The sequence below is a fragment of the Macrobrachium rosenbergii genome, chromosome 52 (genome assembly GCF_040412425.1).
Source record: "Macrobrachium rosenbergii isolate ZJJX-2024 chromosome 52, ASM4041242v1, whole genome shotgun sequence".
Classification (NCBI taxonomy): domain Eukaryota; kingdom Metazoa; phylum Arthropoda; class Malacostraca; order Decapoda; family Palaemonidae; genus Macrobrachium; species Macrobrachium rosenbergii.
The window spans coordinates 2,611,881-2,633,938 of record NC_089792.1 but is presented as its reverse complement, the minus strand read 5'-3'; the positions used below and the strand labels follow the sequence as shown (position 1 = coordinate 2,633,938).

Below are 22,058 nucleotides of genomic sequence, written 5' to 3'. Positions count from 1 at the left end.
AACCCTTCATACTAGACACACTTCCACGAATCTTGTGGCGAATGAGCTTGTGTTTCTGCAGTGATGTTTGAATCCCTGATATTAGTCTTTGTTGTTTCTTTCGTCTACTAGTCTTGCTCCGTTGGCAAAGTCGAGACGACTGGTATGTACACGGTCTAGAAAGAACAGTGGTTATGTACTACCAGAGTACATAACCAAAGCATCGGTAACTGTTTTCATAAACTGCAATTATGGTTGCAAACAAGGAATTATTACTTACTTCCTCTGGCAAGAACAAGCTGTCAGCTAAATCGCCAGAATTTGTCAGCCCTTGGCAGCGTACATCACCATTTCCTGGCGAGATTTCATATGGAAAATTTTGTGCTTTAATTGTCTTGTAGTAATAGTTAATGTCAAATAAGAAAACTGTAAATACCCTTTAAAAACTAGCTTCAATGGAGTAATCCCCTTCTACTCACACTGCATTGCATTTTCCTAAATTAGCTTTTATAGGCTCTTATCATCTTTCATCAAAGTACTGTTACAGCAGTATTTGTGGCATGGCAATCATCATCATTCGCAAACAATAATTTAAAAAAATCCGAAGTGCTGGTATTTGTAGATTCATTATTTTAATGACAGTGAATAAATCATTTTACTTTTTTGCATAGTTGTAGCATTAAGAATTACAGAAAGTTCTTTAATCTAACATTCTAAAGTAAGTTCAAGGAGAACATCTCAGGAACTTTTCAGAGTGCCATGTAAGAAGAATAGTAACAGCTAATGAGAAGTTGTGAACTGGTCATTCCTGAAGATAAGAATTGTAAGCTTTCCTAGATCATATCCATTTGTGCTGCCTTCAAATATTCACCAAATTGAGTAGTATTAAAACTATTATTAAAATAAGCCATAATAAGAATAAGTTTTCCGCTTACTGCCCAGAAAGGTCAAAGTAGAAAACTTTACAGATAACAATGTTAGGAAAATACTATACAGACGTAGTAGAAAAACTAAAGAATATAAAGAAAAAATAAACAAAGAATAGTAATGAGGAGATTGGGAGATACCTTGAAAGGAAAGAGGAAAGAGATGAAGAAAAATGAAATTCTCGGTAACAAAAGTGAATTAAGGTAATAACATTATCATTTTCAGGTGGGAATTGGACAACATGAGAGTTTAAGGATACAATAGTGATTTTTTTGTTCACATAGGAATTATTTCAAGTTGTTTAGATTAAAGGAAAGTTCAGTGATGTTGGAATACGCACAGACATTCAAAACATGTCATATAAAAGAGGGATAATACCAGTAGCATAAAAAATATATATATTCAGAGAAACTGAAGAAGCAGTTAACTGTGTTCATTTTACAAACAATCTAGGAGCCATCTTTGCACATAGCTCTACCATTTACAAGCAACCTAAGAGCAAGACCCGGTGCTGGCATAAAGCTATGTACAATATAGCAGTGTGTAGTGTAAACGGAACTGTGTTTTGTGGAGTGAACGTTTAGTTGAGGAACCAGGAACCAAGAAGAAGAAGACCACAACTGACGGCGTGATGTAAACAAACCCATTTTGACGTCGTTTAATACTTTCACAGGTAAATTATACCAAGTTTTTGCCAATCAGGTTAGACTATAGGTATCCTATGGCCATTTATAGATTATAGTCTACCCAAAGCTCTACGATAAGCTGGTCTATCGTAGTCTAATACTAGTCTAACCTACTCGTTTTGTTGGACTGATGCGTTAGCATTCAGCCTGAGAGTTAATAGGCTAGACTATTCCGGTTGAACTTTAACGTTTGATTCAACCTGAGTCAAGATTTCAGGCAATAGTTTAGGTTATACTTTATTAGACAGTAGAATTTATTAACGGCATTGACCCGATTAGGTTAGCCTATATACCAGTCACCCAAAAATCCCTTTAGCCTAAAGCCTGTTTCCTACTGTGGCCTTCCCTAAATTCATAGGCAAAGGCGTAGGGTTTGGCAAAGCGTCAATGAGAAATTTGGGAATTTATGTAAAACCACAAACAAATATCTGTAAATTATCGTCAACAAACATAGCCTAGCCCATAAACATTAACAAAAACAGTAGATGTAAAGGAGGCAGCCTCATGGAGATATCGTTTAATATAATTTTTTGACTAGACAGTTTAGAAACTGGTGTATATTATATAGTAGAGGCGAGATAATTTGAGAAATTTACTGAGATAATGAGAAATTTAGTCTTTGGTCTACTTTTTTGTATACATCACCTTGGGATGAAAGCAAGGTAAAACTTAACAATAGTTGCGCGACCTGATTTCCACCAGTTGCCGATTGGGACAGGTTACTGCATTTCCCCCCACCCCCCGGCCAGGCCAGGGCACGTTGCCCTAAGTTAGGTTAGGTAGGTAAGATCTGGTTAGGTCGAACCTGGCATTATAGGAAAGGTTATGTCTGTTTATGTATGGTCAAGGTCAGCGACTGGCGAGAATCAGGCCGCACAACTATTGTAAAGTTTTACTGAAAGCAGTTATATAAACAAAAGAAAGTTAAATTCCATCATCTCAGTTGATTTTCCAAATGATCTCTCCTGTACTGCATTATATACATCATTTTCTATATTCGTCAGTCAAGGAATTATATTAATATTTTATATCCTCGTTTGACCGTCTCATTTACTTTTTCCAGGCAAAAACACAAGAAATTGCAGTAAATACTGCTTTGATGACGAATGGAAACAGGCCATAAAGAAAAGATCTTCAGTTTTACCCAGTTATGGGTAGGCTAATACTCAAAATCTACATTCTTATGTTAAAATAGTGCAAACTGCTTGTTTTTGTGCTTTCTCTCGTAGTCAATAAGTATCAATCACAAAATACATTATAAAATCAAAGATGTCACTTGGTCAGTTAGTCCACAGGGATTAGTAAAACTTGATAGCCTGGTTCCCACCAGTTGCCTGTCGGAATATTTGCCACCTTTTATTTATGCTTTCAACTATGTATATGTCTGTTGCTTATTTTATGGTATTTACCATCTTATGTTTGTGATTTTAGGTGCGGAGCTAATACTTCGAATTACCCCAAGAGCTGGTACTAAACACATAAACTGGATTTACCAAACCAGAAGGGTGCTGTAGTAGTCTTCAGTTTTACCTAGGGATCAAACCAAACCTTACCTTCTCTAGCCTAACGTAGGTTCTTAGACGTTATTTGGCAGGTTTGCTTTTTTGCCCTTTCCCAGGTAGCCCTCCCCCACCTAAGCTGACCTAGGTCCTCTTCAAGTTTTGTTTTTCTCAAAAGGGGTTGGACTCTCTATGGCTGTGGCCTTAGAGGTCGTTGGTAATGAGGTAGCCTCGAATATGAAAGGAAGGGGGAACAAACTATTAATGACTTCCCATTGTTTCCCCTAGTTGAAGCTTGCTCTAGGCTCTTCTGTAAGTTGTCTTGCTCGCATGCAGATAACTGTGAAATTTTTTTTTATAAAACTGTGATTAATCTCTAACTGGCCGGGGTGGTTCCTGTGCATCCTTTGTGATCTTGCAGAGGACCCAAAAACTACAATAGTTGAAAGCTAGGAAATATATAGTTTCTTTAGTACAAGCATCCATGTTACTGGTAGACATAGATGTAAAAATATATTTGCTCAGTAACCTTATTCTAAAGAAGAGGGACTCAGCACTGAGGAACCAGTCCAATCTGTTGAACATCTCACACTTGATGCTCTTAGTATAGAAGATATCACAGATCCCCATCTCTTCCCTTTGGACTGGTGAAGGAGAGTTTTAGATGCCTAAACACTATGGCTGCTAAAAAAAAGCTGTGAGTTCTGTGCCTGCCAGGAACACTCATTCCCAAAGAATAAGGCCTTTCTTCAATACACCCCCTTATTTACCCAAGAGACAACAGAAACTATAGGTCTTCTGGCACCCCAGACAAGAGATTGTATCGGGTTCTCTTATTTAGATCTTTTCAGGCCTTGAATGCTGGTAGGAGACGACAAGCTTGTCTGTTTTTATGTGGAGTGGTAGAATGTTCTTTGTTATTGAATTTTTACAGCATTTTATACTGATAAATTAGTAAATGATTTTTTAGAACATTTCAAGTACTGTAGATGCTTTCACAGACAAGATAAAATCTTGCACCATTCACAGTTACCTTAACACTCAAGGAATATACATTTATATTTTTCTGAAAGTTTACTGAAGATTTTGAGAAACGTCTTAAGAGATTTTCCCATAAGTTGCCTTGTTGATAAAGGTACAATTTGAAGCAAAAGTGGGCATTGTCTCTATGTTTAATTATACATATATTGTCAGGAAAGGTCTCTTATTGTTGTCATCCTAAATAACAGCTCCAAATATGTTTGATTTTTGTTTAGAAAATATTCTAGATCATCAGGTATATTTACTTCTAGTGTTTTTTTCTTTATGTAAGTGCATTTAACTCTTCTCATTTCATTATTAGGATATGTATGCATTCTAATATCTGTTTTTATATTTTTTCAGGGTTTAGAAGTGCAAATATTTTGTTATATGTCATAAGAAGTATATAGGCACCATGGCAAGTAAACCACAGAAAATGCCCAAAGTGGCAAAGGTATGTTAAGTTTCAGATGTTTATTTACAAGTACAGTCACATTGATGTTAGTTTCCAAGTTTTATATGAAAATAATTGTTTATTTTATGGAGTAATATAATTGTTTCTTGCTTTGAAAATTGTATACAAAATTCTCAACATATACAGTGAAATTAATCTGTCAGGTTATACTGTTTCCTTTTATAAAGAAACAAGATTCTGTTTTTTTTTACCAGGGACTCAGACGTGAAATTATTGCACATTGATTGGTGAAATAGTAAAGTTGTAGAGACATTGAATAGTTTTGGCTTTCATAGCCATATTTCCATATTGATTTCAACACTGTATGACCTGCATATTTTAACCATACTCTAGGTTAAAGACAAATCTCCAGCAGAGCTCCAAATCACAGCTGAGCAACTGCTCAGAGAGGCCAAGGAAAGGGAGCTTGAGATTGTCCCACCTCCCCCAAGGCAGAAGATCTCTGACCCAGAAGAGCTCCAGGAATATCGTTTGAAGAAAAGAAGAGCATTTGAGGACAATATTAGAAAGAATAGAGGGAACATTTCCAATTGGATTAAATATGCTAAGTGGGAAGAGGAACAAAGAGAAATTCGCAGAGCCAGGTAAATATTAATTTGAATTTTCGTGAATATTGATGATTCCATGTCACTTCTCTCATTGGTTGATGCGTCAGCCTAGACTAGCAATGTGACCCATCATAAGGTTACAGGTTTGTAGATGTGAAATATGAAAGTTGAATATGAAAATTTTATTTTAATGTTCTGTCATCTCTTATGAAAAATATTTCTATTGTAGGTCTGTGTATGAGAGGGCCTTAGACGTTGATCACCGAAATATAACATTATGGTTGAAGTATGCTGAAATGGAAATGCGTTGTCGACAGGTAAATTGAATTGTGCTTTAAATGTAAATTTTTCTTGGTTCCTCTCATGATAATGTCTCATCGATTATCCTAAATTGATAATCCATATGAGTAAGTCCTGTACTTTTAAAAACTTTGATGTATGTGGTATTTATCCTAAATATGATTACAGGTTAACCATTCACGTAATGTATGGGATCTGAATTGTGCTGTAAATGTAAATTTTTCTTGGTTCCTCTCATGATAATGTCTCATCGATTATCCTAAATTGATAATTCATGTGAATAAGTCCTGCACTTTTAAAAACTTTGATGTATGTGGTACTTATCCTAACTATGATTTCAGGTTAACCATTCACGTAACGTATGGGATCGAGCTGTTACCATATTACCTCGGGCCAACCAGTTCTGGTACAAGTACACGTATATGGAAGAAATGTTGAAGAACATCCCAGGATGTAGAATGGTATGTAAAGTACATTCAGTCATTGTTTAACATTTAATTGTTGTCCTGAAAGTAGCTGCACACTAGAACTACATTTTAATACTTGCTCACAAACTTTGGGTACTCTTTCCATGAGTTAACAGTGTAAAAAATTAAAGAAATCCCTCTCCTGCATAGTGTCTTAATATATTTGAGCTTTGCAAAGAAACAATTCAAGATTTGGTTTGTAAAAAAGAAGTAAAGAGAATTAATTGTTATACAAAAAGCTTATGTCATAAAACAAAAATGTGGATTTGTAAAAAGGGTGTTGGCAACTTGGAATACACAAAACACTGCCATTGCTTTCTGCTGCTCTAATACAGTTTTGCTGATTTCAGGTTTGTGAAAACAAAACTTTGTGTCAGCAAAAACAGTCAAAAATAATATTTTGTTCATGACACTTACCTGCCAGATATATATATAGCTGTATTTCTCGAAATCCGACAGAATTTCAAAACTCGCGGCACAACGCAGTGTGGCCAGGTGGTTAGTACTCATTCCCGCCGCTGGGAGGCGGGAATCGGGAACCATTCCATTTTCTATTCAGATTTTCTCTGTCGCCGGTACTGTTAACATCTGTTACAGTACCTCCGCCTCTGGATTTCGTTAACTTGCTTATTCCCACTTAAGTATTCTCTTGACTTTTGGTTTTGATTCTTGGCTTGTGGATTGGCACACGCTTTTTCTGGACTGTTGTGATTTTGCTTATGACCTCTCTTTAACTATGTCTGGTTCTAGTTCTGCTAGTTTCCGTGTATGTTGTATGAGTGATTGTAAGGTGAGGCTACCGAAAGCTTCGGTAGACCCTCACTCGGTTTGTTTGAGGTGTAGGGGCATGTTTGTCTTATCAGATGATCGATGCAAGGAGTGTGAACCTTTATCGGATGCGAGCTGGAAGTCTTATGATTCGTATGTCCGTAAGTTGGAGCGTGACAGGGTTAGGAGGTCTTCCTCCAGGAGTGTGTGCAAGAGTCAGGTTATTTCCTCTCCTGATAATCCTAACGTAGTTGATGTTGCACCTGTCCCTGTGGTTTTGCCTTCGGGCCTGATATTGTGTCTGTGGAGGTTTGGCCTGGCGCAGATCATGAGTTCTATCCGTGCGCTCGAGAACAAAGTGACATCTCTCCAAAGTGCTGTGAAGTGTAGTGCTCCCCCAGTGTTGTGGTGGGGGCGTCAGATCGGCCCCATAATGCTTCTAGGCCTGGACCGCTGTCAGACTCCCAGGACTCAGGAGAAGGCATGTCGAAAGCCGTAAAGAAGGTTACGGGGGCTTCCCACCGATCTGACGTCCCTTCGGCAGTTCCTGTTGTCGCTTCCCAGGCTGCCAGAGATCGTGCTTCGGCGCGCATTCTCAAGGACTGCTTTTCGTCCTCCGAGGCGTCCTCCCGCTGGGGTGGAATTCTCGTAAGGACTCTCGTCCTCTCAAGAGGAGCTGTGTTCAGAGGACGCTTCTCGTCAGTCTTCTCCGTCGGCTAGTTATTTTGAAGCCTTTCCACCGCAGAAGAAGTCTAGGATTTCGTCTGATGAGGATGTTTGGAGCGCCCCAGTCGCTCTATGGAGAGAACTTTTCTTGCTCCTGTGAGGAAGAAAAGGCGTCCCCTCGCCCATCGTCTTCCCATAGGATTGTCTCTCCTCCCAGACATGATTCTTCTCCTTCTAAGAAGATTTTGTTGGAGATGCAGCGACAGTTGTCTTCTCTTATTGCAGAGAAGGACTCTGCTCCTCGTCGTCGCAAAGGACTTGACTTTGCCTGTCAAGAGATCAGGAAGTCTCCTTCTCCTGCTCCGCTTTTTGTCGTCTCCTTCTCCTGTGTCGTCGCCTTGTCGCCCTGTTAGCTCTCTTGTTCCTCGTCGTGGACGCTCGTCAACAGGGCGCCGCGAGCTTCTTCCCGTGGACCTTCGTAGCCGCTCTTCAGGGACGCTTCTGTTCAGGGCAGGACGTTCGACAGGGCGCTCTTCCGGTTTTGGGCGTGGCGCCTGTGACGACGCTCTTCAGGGCGCTCTCAGGGCGCTCCTCAGGGCGTTCCCGGTTGCTCTTCAGGGCGTTCCGGAGCATTCTGTTTCATCTGAGAAAAGAAGATCCCTTCTTTGCATTGGACCTCAAGGCCTTCGTTCCCCTAAAGTGTTGGGTGACTCGGTTGCTTCTCCGGCTGTGGCGGGGAGGTGTCTGCCGATTCGGATCCTGCTGAATTCGAGCTCTCGTCTGCTTCCTCTTCTTGGATTATCAAGTTTTAACCAGCTTGCTTAAGGACTTGTTCGGGGACAAGTTTAAACCTTCGGCTCCTCTTTCTCCTCCTTCTCAGCTTAGCTTCCTCCAAAGCTAGGAGAGCGCGGGGTTTTGAAGATGACTTCTTCGTTGGCGACCAAGAGGGCTTTCAAGAAGGTCAGCGTGTGGATGGAGGAACGGAAGTCCCATGGCAAGACTCTCTTCGCTGTGCCTCCGTCTAAGCTTTCAGGCAAGGCTGGTATGTGGTATGAGACAGGGAGAAGATCTCAGCCCTAGGGTTCCTTCCTCTTCTCAAGGGGATTTTACCAGTCTTGTCGACGCTTCCCAGAAGGTCTCATCTGCCTACTGCTAAGGTTTCTTGGACCTTGTCAGAGACTGACCATCATCTCAAAGGTCTCTTCCGCACCATGGAGGTGTTTAATTTTTGGACTGGTGCTTGGGAGCCTTAGATCTTAAGCTTGAAGCCGGACTCTATTACTTTGGGGAGCTCTCTAGTGTTTTAACTGTATGGACAAGGCAGTTAGGGATGGATCTGAAGAACTGGCGTCTCACTTTGGAACAGGCCTCTTAAAGAAGAGGGCCTTGTTTTGTGACTTCACTGCTAAGTCTGTCTCTCCTTCGCAAAGGGCAGAATTATTGTTCGCTCCTTTGTCCAACCATCTGTTCCCCCAGTCCTTGATTCGGGACATTTCCGCTAGTCTTAAGGAGAAGGCCACGCAAGACCTGTTGGCTCATTCTTCTAGACGTCCTCCAGCTCCTTCTTCTTCTTCTTCTGCTTCAGTTTTGTCCTCCAGGAAGAAGAAGCCCTTTCGTGGAGGAACTTCTTCCTCTAGATCGTCTCCCTTGAGGAAGAGGTTTCACAAGAGGAGCAGCCCCCTCTAAACCTAGGGAAAAAAGTGACTTCTTTCACCTCCAGACACCTGTAGGAGCCAGGCTTTTTATTTTGCGGGAGCCTGGAGAACAAAGGGGCGGACTCGATGGTCTCTAACTGTCATAGAGAAAGGTTACAAGATCCCCTTTCTCATGTTTCCACCCCCTTTGCACGTCGCCCAGGGATCTGTCGCCGTCTTACCACCGGGAGAAGCAACAGATTCTTTTGGACCTCCTGGAGCAGCTGTTAGAAAAAGAGCCATGGAACAAGTTCTGAAGTTGGATTCTCCGGGTTCTACAACAGGCTTTTCTTAGTCCCGAAACAGTCGGGAGAGTGGAGACCTGTCCTAGATGTAAGCGTCTTGAATCGTTTTATTTCAAAGGACAGATTCAAGATGGAAACGCCTCAGTCGGTTCTAGGGGCCTTAAGACCAGGGGACTGGATGGTCTCTCTGGACTTACAAGATGCGTACTTCCATGTTCCCATTCATCCTCAATCAAGGGAAGTACCTGAGATTTGTGCTGGGGGAAGAGTCTTCCAGTTCAGAGCTCTCTGCTTTGGTTTGTGCACCGCTCCCATGATCTTCACGGTGATCATGAAAAACGTTGAGGTGGCTTCACCTGGCGGGTGTTCGGGTGTCATTCTACCTAGACGACTGGCTCATTTGAGCCTCTTCTCGGGAGAAGTGTCTGGAGGACCTGACTTTCACACTGAATTTGACGAAGTCCTGGGACTTCTTGTCAACAAAGAAAAGTCCCATCTGATCCCGACTCAGTCCATCGTCTATCTGGGGATTCAGATGGATTCAGTGGCTTTTCGAGCTTTTCCATCCGAGAACGGCAACGGCTTTGCTTAAGAAAAAGTTTCGTCTCTTTCTAGGGAAAGAAACATGCTCGGTGAGGGGAATGGATGAGTTTGCTGGGGACCATTTCCTCGCTGGAGAAGTTTGTTTCCCTGGGAGGCTCCATCTCAGACCACTCCAGTTTTTCTTGGCGGAGAACTGGAGGAAAAGGAGAATCTGGAAGAGATTTTGTGATATCTCCTTTTGTCAAGGATCATCTGAAGTGGTGGTTCGACCCCTTGAAGCTTGCAGAAGGGGTTTCTCTTCGTCTTCAGAGCCCCGACCTAGTGTTGTTTTCTCACGCGTCCAGGGAAGGATGGGGAGCAACACTAGGAGGGGGAGGAAGTGTCAGGCACCTGGGAGGGGAACAGGTGTCCTGGCACATAAATCTCAAGAATTGGGTGCTATCTTTCTGGCTCTTCAATTCTTGAAGCCCAAGTTGCAGGCAGAATTGTCCAAGTCAATTCGGACAATACCACAGCTCTAGCGTACCTCAAAAAGCAGGGGGTACTCGATCCGTTCCCTGTTCATCCTTGCAAAGGAGATCCTGCTCTGGACTCATGCTCGGGGGTCATTATTCTCACGAGGTTCATTGCGGGAGTGGAGAATATCCGAGCAGACCTTCTCAGTCGGCAAAATCAGCTGCTACCGACAGAGTGGACTCTTCACAAGGAGGTATGTTTAGAGTTGTGGAGAATTTGGGGACGTCCTCTAGTGGACCTCTTTGCCACGTCCAGGACAAAAGGCTCCCCTTTATTGCTCTCCTGTCCTAGACCCAGGAGCGTTAGCCATAGACGCCCTCCTCTGGGACTGGAAAGGCCTCGATCTTTACGCTTTCCCTCCCTTCAAGATCCTGGGAGAAGTGATAAGAAAGTTTGCAACGTCAGAAGGAGCAAGGATGACTCTAATAGCCCCCTTCTGGCCAGCAGCGGATTGGTTCCCAGAGACCCTGTCCTTCCTAGTGGACTTTCCAAGAACGCTTCCATTGAGGGTGGACCTTCTCAAGCAGCCGCATTTGAAAAGGTTCCACCAAAACCTCTCCGCTCTGAGTCTGACTGCGTTCAGACTATCTCAAAGTTGGCCAGAGCAAGAGGGTTTTCGAGATCTGTGGCAAAGGCCATCGCCAATGCCAGGAGACCTTCTTCTAATTCGGTCTACCAGTACAAGTGGTCTGTTTTTTAGAAGATGGTGCAGGAGTAAGGAGTTTCCTCGACCACGACCTCTGTACCACAAATAGCTGACTTCCTTTTTACCTTAGGCATAAGAATAAACTGGCAGTCTCGACTATTAAGGGGTTATAGAAGTATGTTATCGGCAGTTTTAGGCACAGAGGCCTGAACTTGTGCGATAACAAGGATCTTCCACGATCTACTAAGATCCTTGAGACTGTCAAAATTCCTCAACTCAGGACACCTTCTTGGAATCTGGATGTTGTCTTGAAGTTTCTTATGTCTAGTACTTTTGAACCTCTGTCTTTGCTTCCCTCAAGAACGTGAGAGAAAGCTGTCTTCCCTAACGGCTCTGGCGACAGCTAAGAGGATCAGTGAAGTGCAGGCTATTAGCAAACATATTGGCTTTAGGGGTCCTAATGCTGTATGCTCCCTAAATCCTTTGTTCTTAGCCAAGAATGAAAATCCTTCAAACCCTTGGCCCAAATCTTTTTGAAATCAAAGGTTTGACGGAAATACTTGGGCAAGAGTCAGAAAGAGTCTTGTGTCCTGTCAGGGCTCTTAAGTTCTACTTAGCCAAGACCAAGAATATTAGAGGCTCATCGGACAATCTGTGGTGTTCGGTGAAGAGACCTGATCTTCCCATGTCCAAGAATGCCTTAGCATTCTTTTTAGAGAAGTACTATTCGAGGCTCATTCCTCCTGCCTAGAAGGTGACATGAGACTTCTGAAAGTAAAGCTCATGAAGTTAGAGCTATCGCGACCGATGGCTTTCAAAAGAATATGTCTCTGAATGATATTCTTGGTGCTACCTTCTGGAGAAGTAATTCAGTGTTAAGCCGCATTACTTGCGGGATGTGAAGGCGACATTTGAAGACTGCTCTTCGCTGGGACCGTACGTTTCGCAAGACACAATGTTGGGAGAAGAAGGCAATACTCATCCTATCCTTTAGGGGTTAGGTAGTATTTTTAATCTTGTTGTTGTTTATTTCTGGTTGTTGGGTGGCCATTGAGGTGGACATCCCAATTTTTAGCCTATGCTAGGTTTTTACCTTAGATAGGGCGGTCAGGTGGTTGGTCGTTGCTCCTTCTCCCTCTCTGTATGGTAACATGATCTAGTCCTATTGTGGTCACGCCCCCTTGGACAGGTCATCTGGATCTCTCCAGCTTTATAGGTCCCTACCTTGCTGGAGACTCTGGATAAGCAGAAGCAGGCTTGGGTGACAGATAACCTCGAAGTCAGCTATGCTAACAGGTAAGGAACCAAGGCGTCATTCGCCTACATTTATTTGTTTCCTAAATCCTATTCTGTCTCTTCCCACCTCCTGGTGGGATTCAGCTATATATATATCTGGCAGGTAAGTGTCATGAACAAAATGATATTTTAATGATAAAATAAGGTTTGTTCATACTTACCTGGCAGATATATAATTATAGTGCCCTCCCGCCTCCCCTCTTGAGACAGTGGCACTAGAAAATCTGAATAGAAAATGGGAATGGTTCCCGATTCCGCCTCCCAGCGGCGGGGAATGAGTACTAACCACCTGGCCACACTGGCGTGTGCCATGAGTTTTGAAATTCTGTCGGATTTCGGAGAAATACAGCTATATATATATCTGCCAGGTAAGTATGAACAAACCTTATTTTATCATTAAAATATCATTTTTGCTTTTCAACGAAGTTCAAAATATTTTCAGGTTGAAGACTGAAATACAGTGATTGTAACTGTAATATTTCAGATATTTCATATACAGGATTATTCCTTTTTCTGAGATGAAGAAAAAATTGTATAAACCTATGTTTACTAGTGTCAAAACTAAAATACTGCACCAACTGTTGTCACATCCATATGCATAGACTAAGATGCTATTGGTCCAGGAAATTTATGATAAAACATAGATGGGCAGTTTACGCTGTTTATGTTATTTGGTCATGTGTTCAGGTTTTTCAGTTTCCTGATATGTTGAAGTTCAGAAAAGCTTATTGGATATTACGACCACTGAACTTTCGAAAAATATAAAAAAGTACAGGTATTTTTAAAATAAAAGAAATGAAAAACTACTATAATCAATATGCTGTGAGCTCTTGTTTTGAAAAGTCCCATCAGTCACAGCATATTAGTCGACAACTTTTTAATGTAGTCGGGGCAGTGTTGCCAACTTGAACAATCTACTTACCATAAATAGCGTGCTTTTATTCTAAACCCACATATGTTTGGTCATAATGCAGATACTCCAGTGAAGGTAATAACCTCAGTAGGGCCAAACACTGAACTACTGAGCTGGAATATTTTAGTGTAGGTGTAATATTCTTTGTTATGGTGCAGGTCTTTGAGCGTTGGATGGAATGGGAACCAGATGAGCAAGCTTGGCTAACTTACATCAAGTTTGAACTTCGATACAAGGAACTCGACAGGGCAAGACAAATCTATGAAAGGTTTGTGTATGTGCATCCAGAACCGAAGTACTGGATAAAATATGCTCGGTTTGAGGAAAACCACGGTTACATTCAAAGTGCTCGACGGGTGTATGAACGTGCCATTGAATTCTACGGTGATGATCATTTCGATGAAAATCTCTTCATTGCCTTTGCCAAGTTTGAAGAGGGACAAAAGGAACACGACCGCGCGAGGGCCATATATCGGTACGCTCTGGATCACATGCCAAAGGAGAAATGTCTTACACTGTACAATGAATACACGAGACACGAGAAGAAATATGGTGACAAGTCGTCCATTGATGATGTGATAACGAGCAAGCGGAAGTTTCAGTATGAAGAAGCGGTGAAAGAAAATCCAAATGATTACGACACCTGGTTTGACTATGTACGAATGCTGGAAGCTGATGGGAACGTAGACCTCATCCGCGAAATATATGAGAGGGCTATTTCGTGTGTGCCTCCTCTGAAAGTGAGTAATTTTGTTTTGGTTGTAATTTTTACACTTTAAAGTGTTTGCTTTACAGTTATCTCATAACTTGTGAACCAAGATTGCAGTTAGACATTTATAAAAAGATCCGCATTTTGTATCATGGTTCTACTTTAAGATGATTTAAACCTGTAGCCTGTGTACTGTATGCTTGTGGTTCTGCTTTTCAGTGGCATAGGAATAATATAATAATAATAATAATAATAATAATTATTATTATTATTATTATTATTATTGAAATGACACCTTGCAAAAGGCAAATGTAATAAGGATGCATGGTAAAACATCAAAGAAGGTAGTAATCTTGAATATTACAAGAAGGTAATAGTAGATTACATAAACAGGAGATGTGAGGACAAAAGAGAAAGAGTAAGAGTAGTAGATTATTTGAGCCAAAATTATATAGAACAGGATATGCAGTGACTCACAAAAAGAAGTGAAAGTGATAAAATAGAAAATGATTAAAGCAAAAGGATACAGAGGAACAAAGGTAGCAGGAAGGTAAAGCTGTCAAACCTATCATAAACACATGCATACCTGGGTGTAGGTTAGGGCCTTTATAAGCTGTAGCCTTCACCACCCAAGCGGAGAGTAAGATAATAGTGTGTTTGTGATGGACTGCTGTGCGCTATGAGGAATTAATGTATAAAGTTATTCCTAATCCATCGTGCCTGCTTTCGTGTCAAGTATCTTAAAGTCAATTGGCTTGACAACAAAACAGCACATACAGTTAGTAAACTGGGTCATACCATCATAGGGTCTTCCTGTCAATTACCTGGAATGACTGAATTATATTTATGTTTACTACACCATATATTGTTTATACAATAAAATCTATTTGTTTTGGCACTCAAAACCTGTCAATTTATGACTTCCCTCAAAAAGAAGTAGTATCGATTCTGTTTGCTGACTTTGCTCTCAAGAAGCTGACTAGTTCTTGTTATTCGAACCCTCTTAAATTGATCAGATATACATTTTTTACATTCCCAGCTATTCACATCTAGTTTTCATAATGTTTCAGTATAGATGCATCAGCACTTCTCATAGTCAGTGCAGTAATTTCAAATGTAGATTGGAAAAGGATCTACATTTATTATGTAGTGTCTGTACGGGTCAAGTTTGTAACACTGATGTGTCTTGGAAAATCCTAGTGGAAATGCAGTAGTTTGAAGTGTTATATATTCCCCAAGATAACTGGGAGGAACTTGGTCTTCATCAGAGTAGGAGTAGTGTGGTGTGAAGACTGAAGCTCACCTTTTGCAGCTCCATCTGTGTCTATCTGTTCATGGATCCACTGTTCCATTCTCACCTTCACAGCTCTGGGTTGCGGTTCTGCAGCTCTGATCAGTAGAACAATGTTCCTGGCAGTGGGCTGACCCTGGCCTTTACTTTTTATGGGTCTCTCTGCTAGCATTTCCTGGTTGGGGCCCTAGCATTTCACAGACCTGTCCTAATACAAGCAGTCTCCGGTTTACGATGTGGGTTCCGTTCCTACGCTGCATCGTAAACCAAAAATTGTCGTAAACCGAAAAATCATTGAAAATCGTCAAAACCAAAGAAAACCTTACTTTAAATGCTTTTGGGGCATTGAAAACAATGTAAACTGCATTTTATGGAGTTTTTCATTAAAAAAACTCAAATTTTGATTATTCTGCCATTTTCTTCCATATTTCTTAAAGTTGATCGAGGTTTTATCATCACGTAAGCATCGTAACCTCCGGAACATGCATCATAAACCGGGAAATAATTTCTGATGAATATATTTGAAAAGCTTCATAACCTCAGAAAGTTGTAAGCGGACCAGTTGCTAAACCGGGGGACATTACCTGTATGGGGATATGGCACTGGGAGAGCTATGGTCCTGCCGTGGGTATGGTAATGGCTCCTGACAAGACCATAACTCTGGTCATTGGTACTGCATTGGTTCTGTAGGTTTGCATAATTCTGGTCCTGGACCGTATCATCAGAGCACCACTAGCAAAAGCAGTGGCTCTCTGACTGCTCTGGTAGCTAGAGCGCTTGTGCTTGCTGCTCCATGGAATGATCTTGAAGTATCTGGGGTCTAAGTGACAGCAGTGAAAAATGTTGCAGGCATCTTAATAATGACTCTCATATCTACTTGAGACCTGGGATTTTGCTTACACAGACTCACTACTGTGGGCTGAAAGCCAGTTTCTTTATTTGTTTTAAATTGGACTGAATCATTAGGATTGATTTCATGTGTATGAAGAGGGATAGTCACATAAAGTTTCTTGTGAAAGACTTTAAATTATCCAAAATGTTACTGAGAAGAAGGATGGGAACTGCAAAACTATAAAACTGATTGTTTAGCGTTATGAAGTTTAACACTGTAAGAGCCATTGTCTTATTTTCTTTGTTGCATGGTATTGATACTGATGTCTAAATAGTCTGGAAGAAAGGGGTTTTATTCCACATGCATTACTGAATATGTGCAGTAATATTTTGAAGATAAGAAGATATATGTATGAGAGAAATGTATGGAATTCTGCAGAGAGGTTTCTAAACGAATGCAGTTTTTTGTATATGTAGTGCATTCAGGCCTTCCTGAGTGCAGTGCTTGCATACAAACTATGTGAAAGCCTATAGTGATTGTTTAAGGTAACAATACTGTAGTAAATTTAGTTTTTAATTGTATGTTCTCTGGTTTGCAGGAGAAGCGTTACTGGCGGAGGTACATTTACCTTTGGATTTATTATGCAGTGTTTGAAGAGCTAACGACGAAAGATATGGAGAGAGCTAGACAAGTGTACCAAATGTGCCTTCGTGTTATCCCTCACAAAATCTTTACATTTGCTGAAATTTGGCTACTGTATGGAAAGTTTGAAATTCGTCAGAAAGATCTAAGCACTGCCAGAAAATATTTGGTAAGTACTCCATTACCGTATACAGTATATTACTTTTGGATGATTTGAAGATTTATGTATTTGGTACACATTTGGATTAATCATTTATTATTTCTTTTACCAATGAAATAGTCTTGAAATATTGTTTAATTTGTATTCTTGTTTTATTTTTTAGGTGATATAAAACATTTGGAGATGGGGAAATTGAAATTCAGTAAGAGGCAGGCTTTGTAATGCAAATTTTAGGGACTGACGTGGATGCAAATGCTGATCAAATTTTAAAACATTTTACAGTGACGTTCTGTGAATGTTAAGATTCACGGTTTGAGTACGATTGGAATAGCATATTACAAATGAGGAACTGATAGAGTTGTGATGTCCGGGGGCTGGAAAAGAGATTGGTCAGAAAAGCACTAGACATGGTAGTATCAGGACGAAGACCTGTAGGAAGGAACAGGAAATCATGGAAAAGGGGATAGACGAAGACCTAGACCTAATCTAATTTGAGTTCAGTTAGAAAGTACACAAGACAGAGAAGTGGTGAGAGCACATTAAATTTATTTCACTGCCAGTGAGGTTGTAAAGAAGATACGTTATCACTCATGTCTGTCTGTCTGTCTCTTTGTGGTGAACAGAGTTTGATGAAACTTGACAGATATATCCATATGATGTCAAGATGATTCACATTTTGGGAGATTTTTGCCCAGAGATAGTGTTTTGTTATCCTAGAAACTATCTTGGCTCTGGGCTAATCTGTTCCAAAATGCTTATCAAGAGAATGTCACTTCTGGGATATCCTACTAACATATTCACATACAGGAGTAGGAATTTTCAGCAAAGTTAAGTCCATAGCTGGTCAATTATTTGAGGGCCTTATCACTATACGACTATCAAGTAGCTGACCATCTCCTTGATGACAGTTTTCAGAACTCTGAAACAGTTGTTGGTTTCCTTTGAGAGCTTGTTTTTTAAATTCCATAGTAATATTGCTTATGGTCTTTTTTTTTTCTCTCACTACAGGGTCAGGCTCTAGGAATGTGTCCTAAGCACAAACTCTTCCGAGGTTATATTGACCTAGAAATAAAACTGCGAGAGTTTGACAGGTGCCGAAAATTATATGAAAAGTGGGCTGAATTTGATCCCGAGAATTGCAAAATGTGGATCCAGTTTGCAACTTTAGAAGCTATGTTAAACGATGATGCAAGAGCTCGGGGCATCTATGAATTAGCAATCGCACAGCCTCGATTGGACATGCCTGAATACATGTGGAAGTCATATATTGATTATGAAGTAAGGACTTTATCATTTGGAAAATATTGCTTTGTATTTGTCAAGTGTTTTGATCCTCTAAATAATATATAGCTGATTTATTTATGTGTTCATACTAAATATAAATTTATTGCTTTACATAGGATTAAAATAGCATTATGGAGGATTCTGAATCCAGATTTGAATCAGTTGAAATGCTCCTATTTTAGAAAAAATAGTCCATGATCAAAATGAATGGAGATTTTCTTTTCTGGTGTAGTCAAACTTGCCAATCCTTTTACAACTCCCATCATTCTTTTAAGCGAATGGTGATGTCCTTTTTGTCTCATTATGGTAATGTTTTTTATCACTTAAAATAAAATGTATCTTTTTAGTCTAATCAGTGTTAGTATAAGAAGTTATTACATCACATATCTGTGAAGCAGAATTCCATTGTTTTTTATGGCACTTTCCTTTAATAATGTTTCTTCCTATTGTAGGTTATTAATTTCTGTTTTGTTTAATTCCTTTATATTGCACTGTTGTTTAATTTTCATGTTCTCACTTGTATTTGCAAGAACAAAAATTCTTCACGCAGACATTTAAAATGCAGATTGTACAATTACATGTAGATATGAATAAGGTACAACTTCTTCACGTTACTCCAGTGACCAGGTAAGGGAGGGAAAGGTCTAATGTTAGAACATGGTTGGAAGGTGTATTTATGATCCAAGCCAGATTCCTTTCGGTGGTTCATCCCTCCCTTCTGTGTTTTCTGAATTTTAAATGTGCTTACTCTGAAAATTGACATACATTTTGATGATGGTTCCGAGACTGCGGAAGTAGGCGTGAATCCACCACATAACAATAGATACTAGTCAGATATTATTTGTGTTGGTTAAATTTTTGTCAACTATAGAGATATCGGATGCATGTTGCATGTAAGTCAGCTTACTACTGCTAAAGGTGAAATCTTTAAGAAGAACCTACACCTGTCTAGTAAGAAACAGGCTTAAGAACCATAGGCATAACCTCAGCAGTAGGCATCCATTATTCTTGATAGCCTCTGGAGAATTGTGGTATCAGTTTATGGAGAATGTCCTCTAACAGAAAAAGTTTTGAAACCTAGACTAGGGTAGGCTCTTGCTGCTATCACACTAATAAACTCAGTTATTTTTACTTAGTTAAATATATCTTAGTTTAACCAGACCACTTCACTGATCAATAGCTGTTAGGGCTATTTTGATTTTTAGATTTATTTTACGTGGCTAGGAACCAATTGGTTACACTGATATCTTTTTTTACACTTGTATTGTGCAAATCCAAACCACATTATTTGAAGTGAATTTCTATCACCAGAAATAAATTGTTCTAATTCTTCATTTTTTATAGGTCTAGTGATAGCTGGACCAACAGCGTGCTAAGGCTGACCATGCTCTACCCATCCTCCAACTGGTGAAGAACTGTTAGGTACTTAGGGACAGTTTATATAGTACGTACTGTATTTCAAAATTGGAAATGTTATTTTTCATTTTATGAAAACTACAGGCAAATAAATTTACTTATACACTCAATTTTCACTTGTCTTCCAGTTGAAAAACAAAAAATATAGGTGTTATAGTGGTTGTCAGCAAAGCATGTAAATGATGATCACAAATGATGCACAAGATAAGTGTTCTCTGTGTTGCACTGAGGTATACTGTATATGCAGCCCAGTTGATCATAGTGGCTGCACAAGATGAAGCAGTCATAGGGATAGCTTCAGACAGTTCTGTGAGGAATGTATGAGAAAATATTGATCACTAAGTAGATCCACTGAGCTCTTTCATTCTTATACTGCAAGTAACATTCACTCATAATTTGGCTCATTCAGGTTTGCAGATTGTACTGAATAGCACTCACTCAGGACCATCTCATTTTGGACAGATTATATAAGTATCATGTCACATCACAGTTAATTTGTTTGAACTTCAGCAATGAGATGCCTTATTGCTCATGGAGCCACACTGTGTCAGCATCATTGTCAGGAATCAGCCTTGATGTTAGACTAGGAACATGCTATAGAAGAGCTGACTTTCCTTGTAAGGCTTTCCTCCTTGGATGAAAGCACCTTGTGACTGTCTGTTACTACAAACCTCAGCATTGCCCTGAATCTAGTATTTTACGAAGGTGATGCTTTTATATTGTTGGGCACAGCTCTGTAATTTGGATGCCCATGGTCTTTTTGAGGTTGCATCATCAACTATCCTCTTTTCTTTGAATATGAAGTTGTGGAAGCAGCGTTAAGTACATGGCATTGGTGATGTATCAGGAAGCAGCATTTGGTACCTGGCATTGATGATGTATCATAGAGTACTGCAGGATTGTTCAACATGAAGACCATGAGAGCAGTAGAGAAGATGCAAAACATATCACCAGGATTGTCTACTTTTGTTACTTAAACTGTACTGGAACAGGATATTGTTATTTTCCTTGCTAAGTAAGCTTTTTATTATCTCATTATCCACTTTGTTACCGTAATTATTATGGAGAGATTAATATAATGGCTCGACTAGAATTTTTCAAACTTAAATGATTACCTTATGTGTATAATAGGCAACATTTTGCACAGAATAAAATTGGTAAAGTAAGCATAACAGACCCATATAATGATAGCCTTACTTTACAGTTAACATTGAATAGATACTGGTTAGGGGCCCTAGTATAATTCCAAGAATACATCTTAGGTTCAGAGAGGTAAACTTGTGGTGTTACAAGTATTATTCTTCTTTTGTTATTTCAGGTCGAACAGGAAGAATGGGACAGAGTAAGAGGTCTTTATGAAAGGCTTCTTGAGCGTACGCATCATGTGAAAGTTTGGATTAGTTATGCTAAATGTGAGCATTCTATGCCTGCTGAGGATAACATCCAGCGTACACAGGCAGTGTTCACAAGAGCCAACCGTGCTTTACGAACCTGTCAGGAAAAAGAGCAGAGACTGATGCTTTTAGAAGCTTGGAAGGACTTTGAGGATGAATTTGGTGATAAAGAGAGTGAAAGCAAAGTTAAACAGCTGATGCCCAGGAAGGTGACTCGCAGACGACAGGTCACAACAGAAGATGGGTCACAGAGCCGTTGGGAGGAATTTGTGGATTATATTTTCCCAGATGATGAAGCTGCCAAACCATCTCTCCTGCTTTTAGCTAAAGCTAAAGAATGGGCTAAGAAACAACAGGTGGAAAAAGATAGTGATGAAACTCAAGATGTTAAAAGTGACAAAGAAGGTTATGAAGAAACTGCTCCGCTCGACCCAAATATTGACCGTGATGACAGTGAGGTAGAAATTGGAACAACAAGCAGTGAATCCTCCAGTGAAAGTGACGAGAAAGGGAAGGATGCAAGAAAAGAGAAAATGCATCAAAAGAAAGTCAAGTGGGAATATTGGGAAGGATGAAAGAATTCAGAGAGCACAAAGAAGAGAAAGTTCTGATACATCCAGCAGCAGTAGCAGTGATGACGAGAATGAAAAAGTTGCGAAAGAAAGGAAAAAGCAGCCCATTAAGAAGAAAGGATAAAGGTAGGAAAAGTTATTCCTCCGACAGCGACAAAGAACGGCAAGAGAGAAGATCTTCAGATAGCAGTGACAGCAGTGATAGTGAAAATGATGACAGAAAAAAGAGAAAACGGTCAAGTAGTGAGAGTGACAGTAGCAGTGATGATAGAGCAAGCAGCAACCGCAAAAAACGGTCCCATAGTACGGAAAGCGATAGAAATCGTGATAAAGCTTCAAAGGGAAAAGGTCATCCAGCGATAGTGACAGTTGATAAAAGGGGCATAATTGAATTAAAAAATACTGATATGTGGTAAAACTTCAATTTTATTTTATGTGGTTAACAAATGTTGATACAGTATTGAATGGTAATTCTCTCTCTCTTTCTCTCTCTCTCTCTCTCTCTCTCTCTCTCTCTCTCTCTCTCTCTCTCTCTCTCTCTCTCTCTCTCTCTCATGTCAGTGATGATAT

At 40.1% G+C, this 22,058-nt stretch overlaps 1 protein-coding gene across 1 annotated transcript; it reads left to right on the top strand.

Moving 5' to 3' along the window:
- Positions 1-1,343: 1,343 nt before the first annotated feature.
- On the top strand, positions 1,344-21,721 carry crn (pre-mRNA splicing factor crn). The gene is given in 10 exon segments (XM_067096281.1): positions 1,344-1,579; positions 4,475-4,565; positions 4,920-5,170; positions 5,364-5,451; positions 5,776-5,895; positions 13,347-13,928; positions 16,619-16,831; positions 17,831-18,100; positions 20,841-21,431; positions 21,433-21,721. Coding segments are annotated over 9 exon segments (2,334 nt in total). The 5' UTR covers positions 1,344-1,579; positions 4,475-4,526; the 3' UTR covers positions 21,613-21,721.
- Positions 21,722-22,058: the final 337 nt, after the last annotated feature.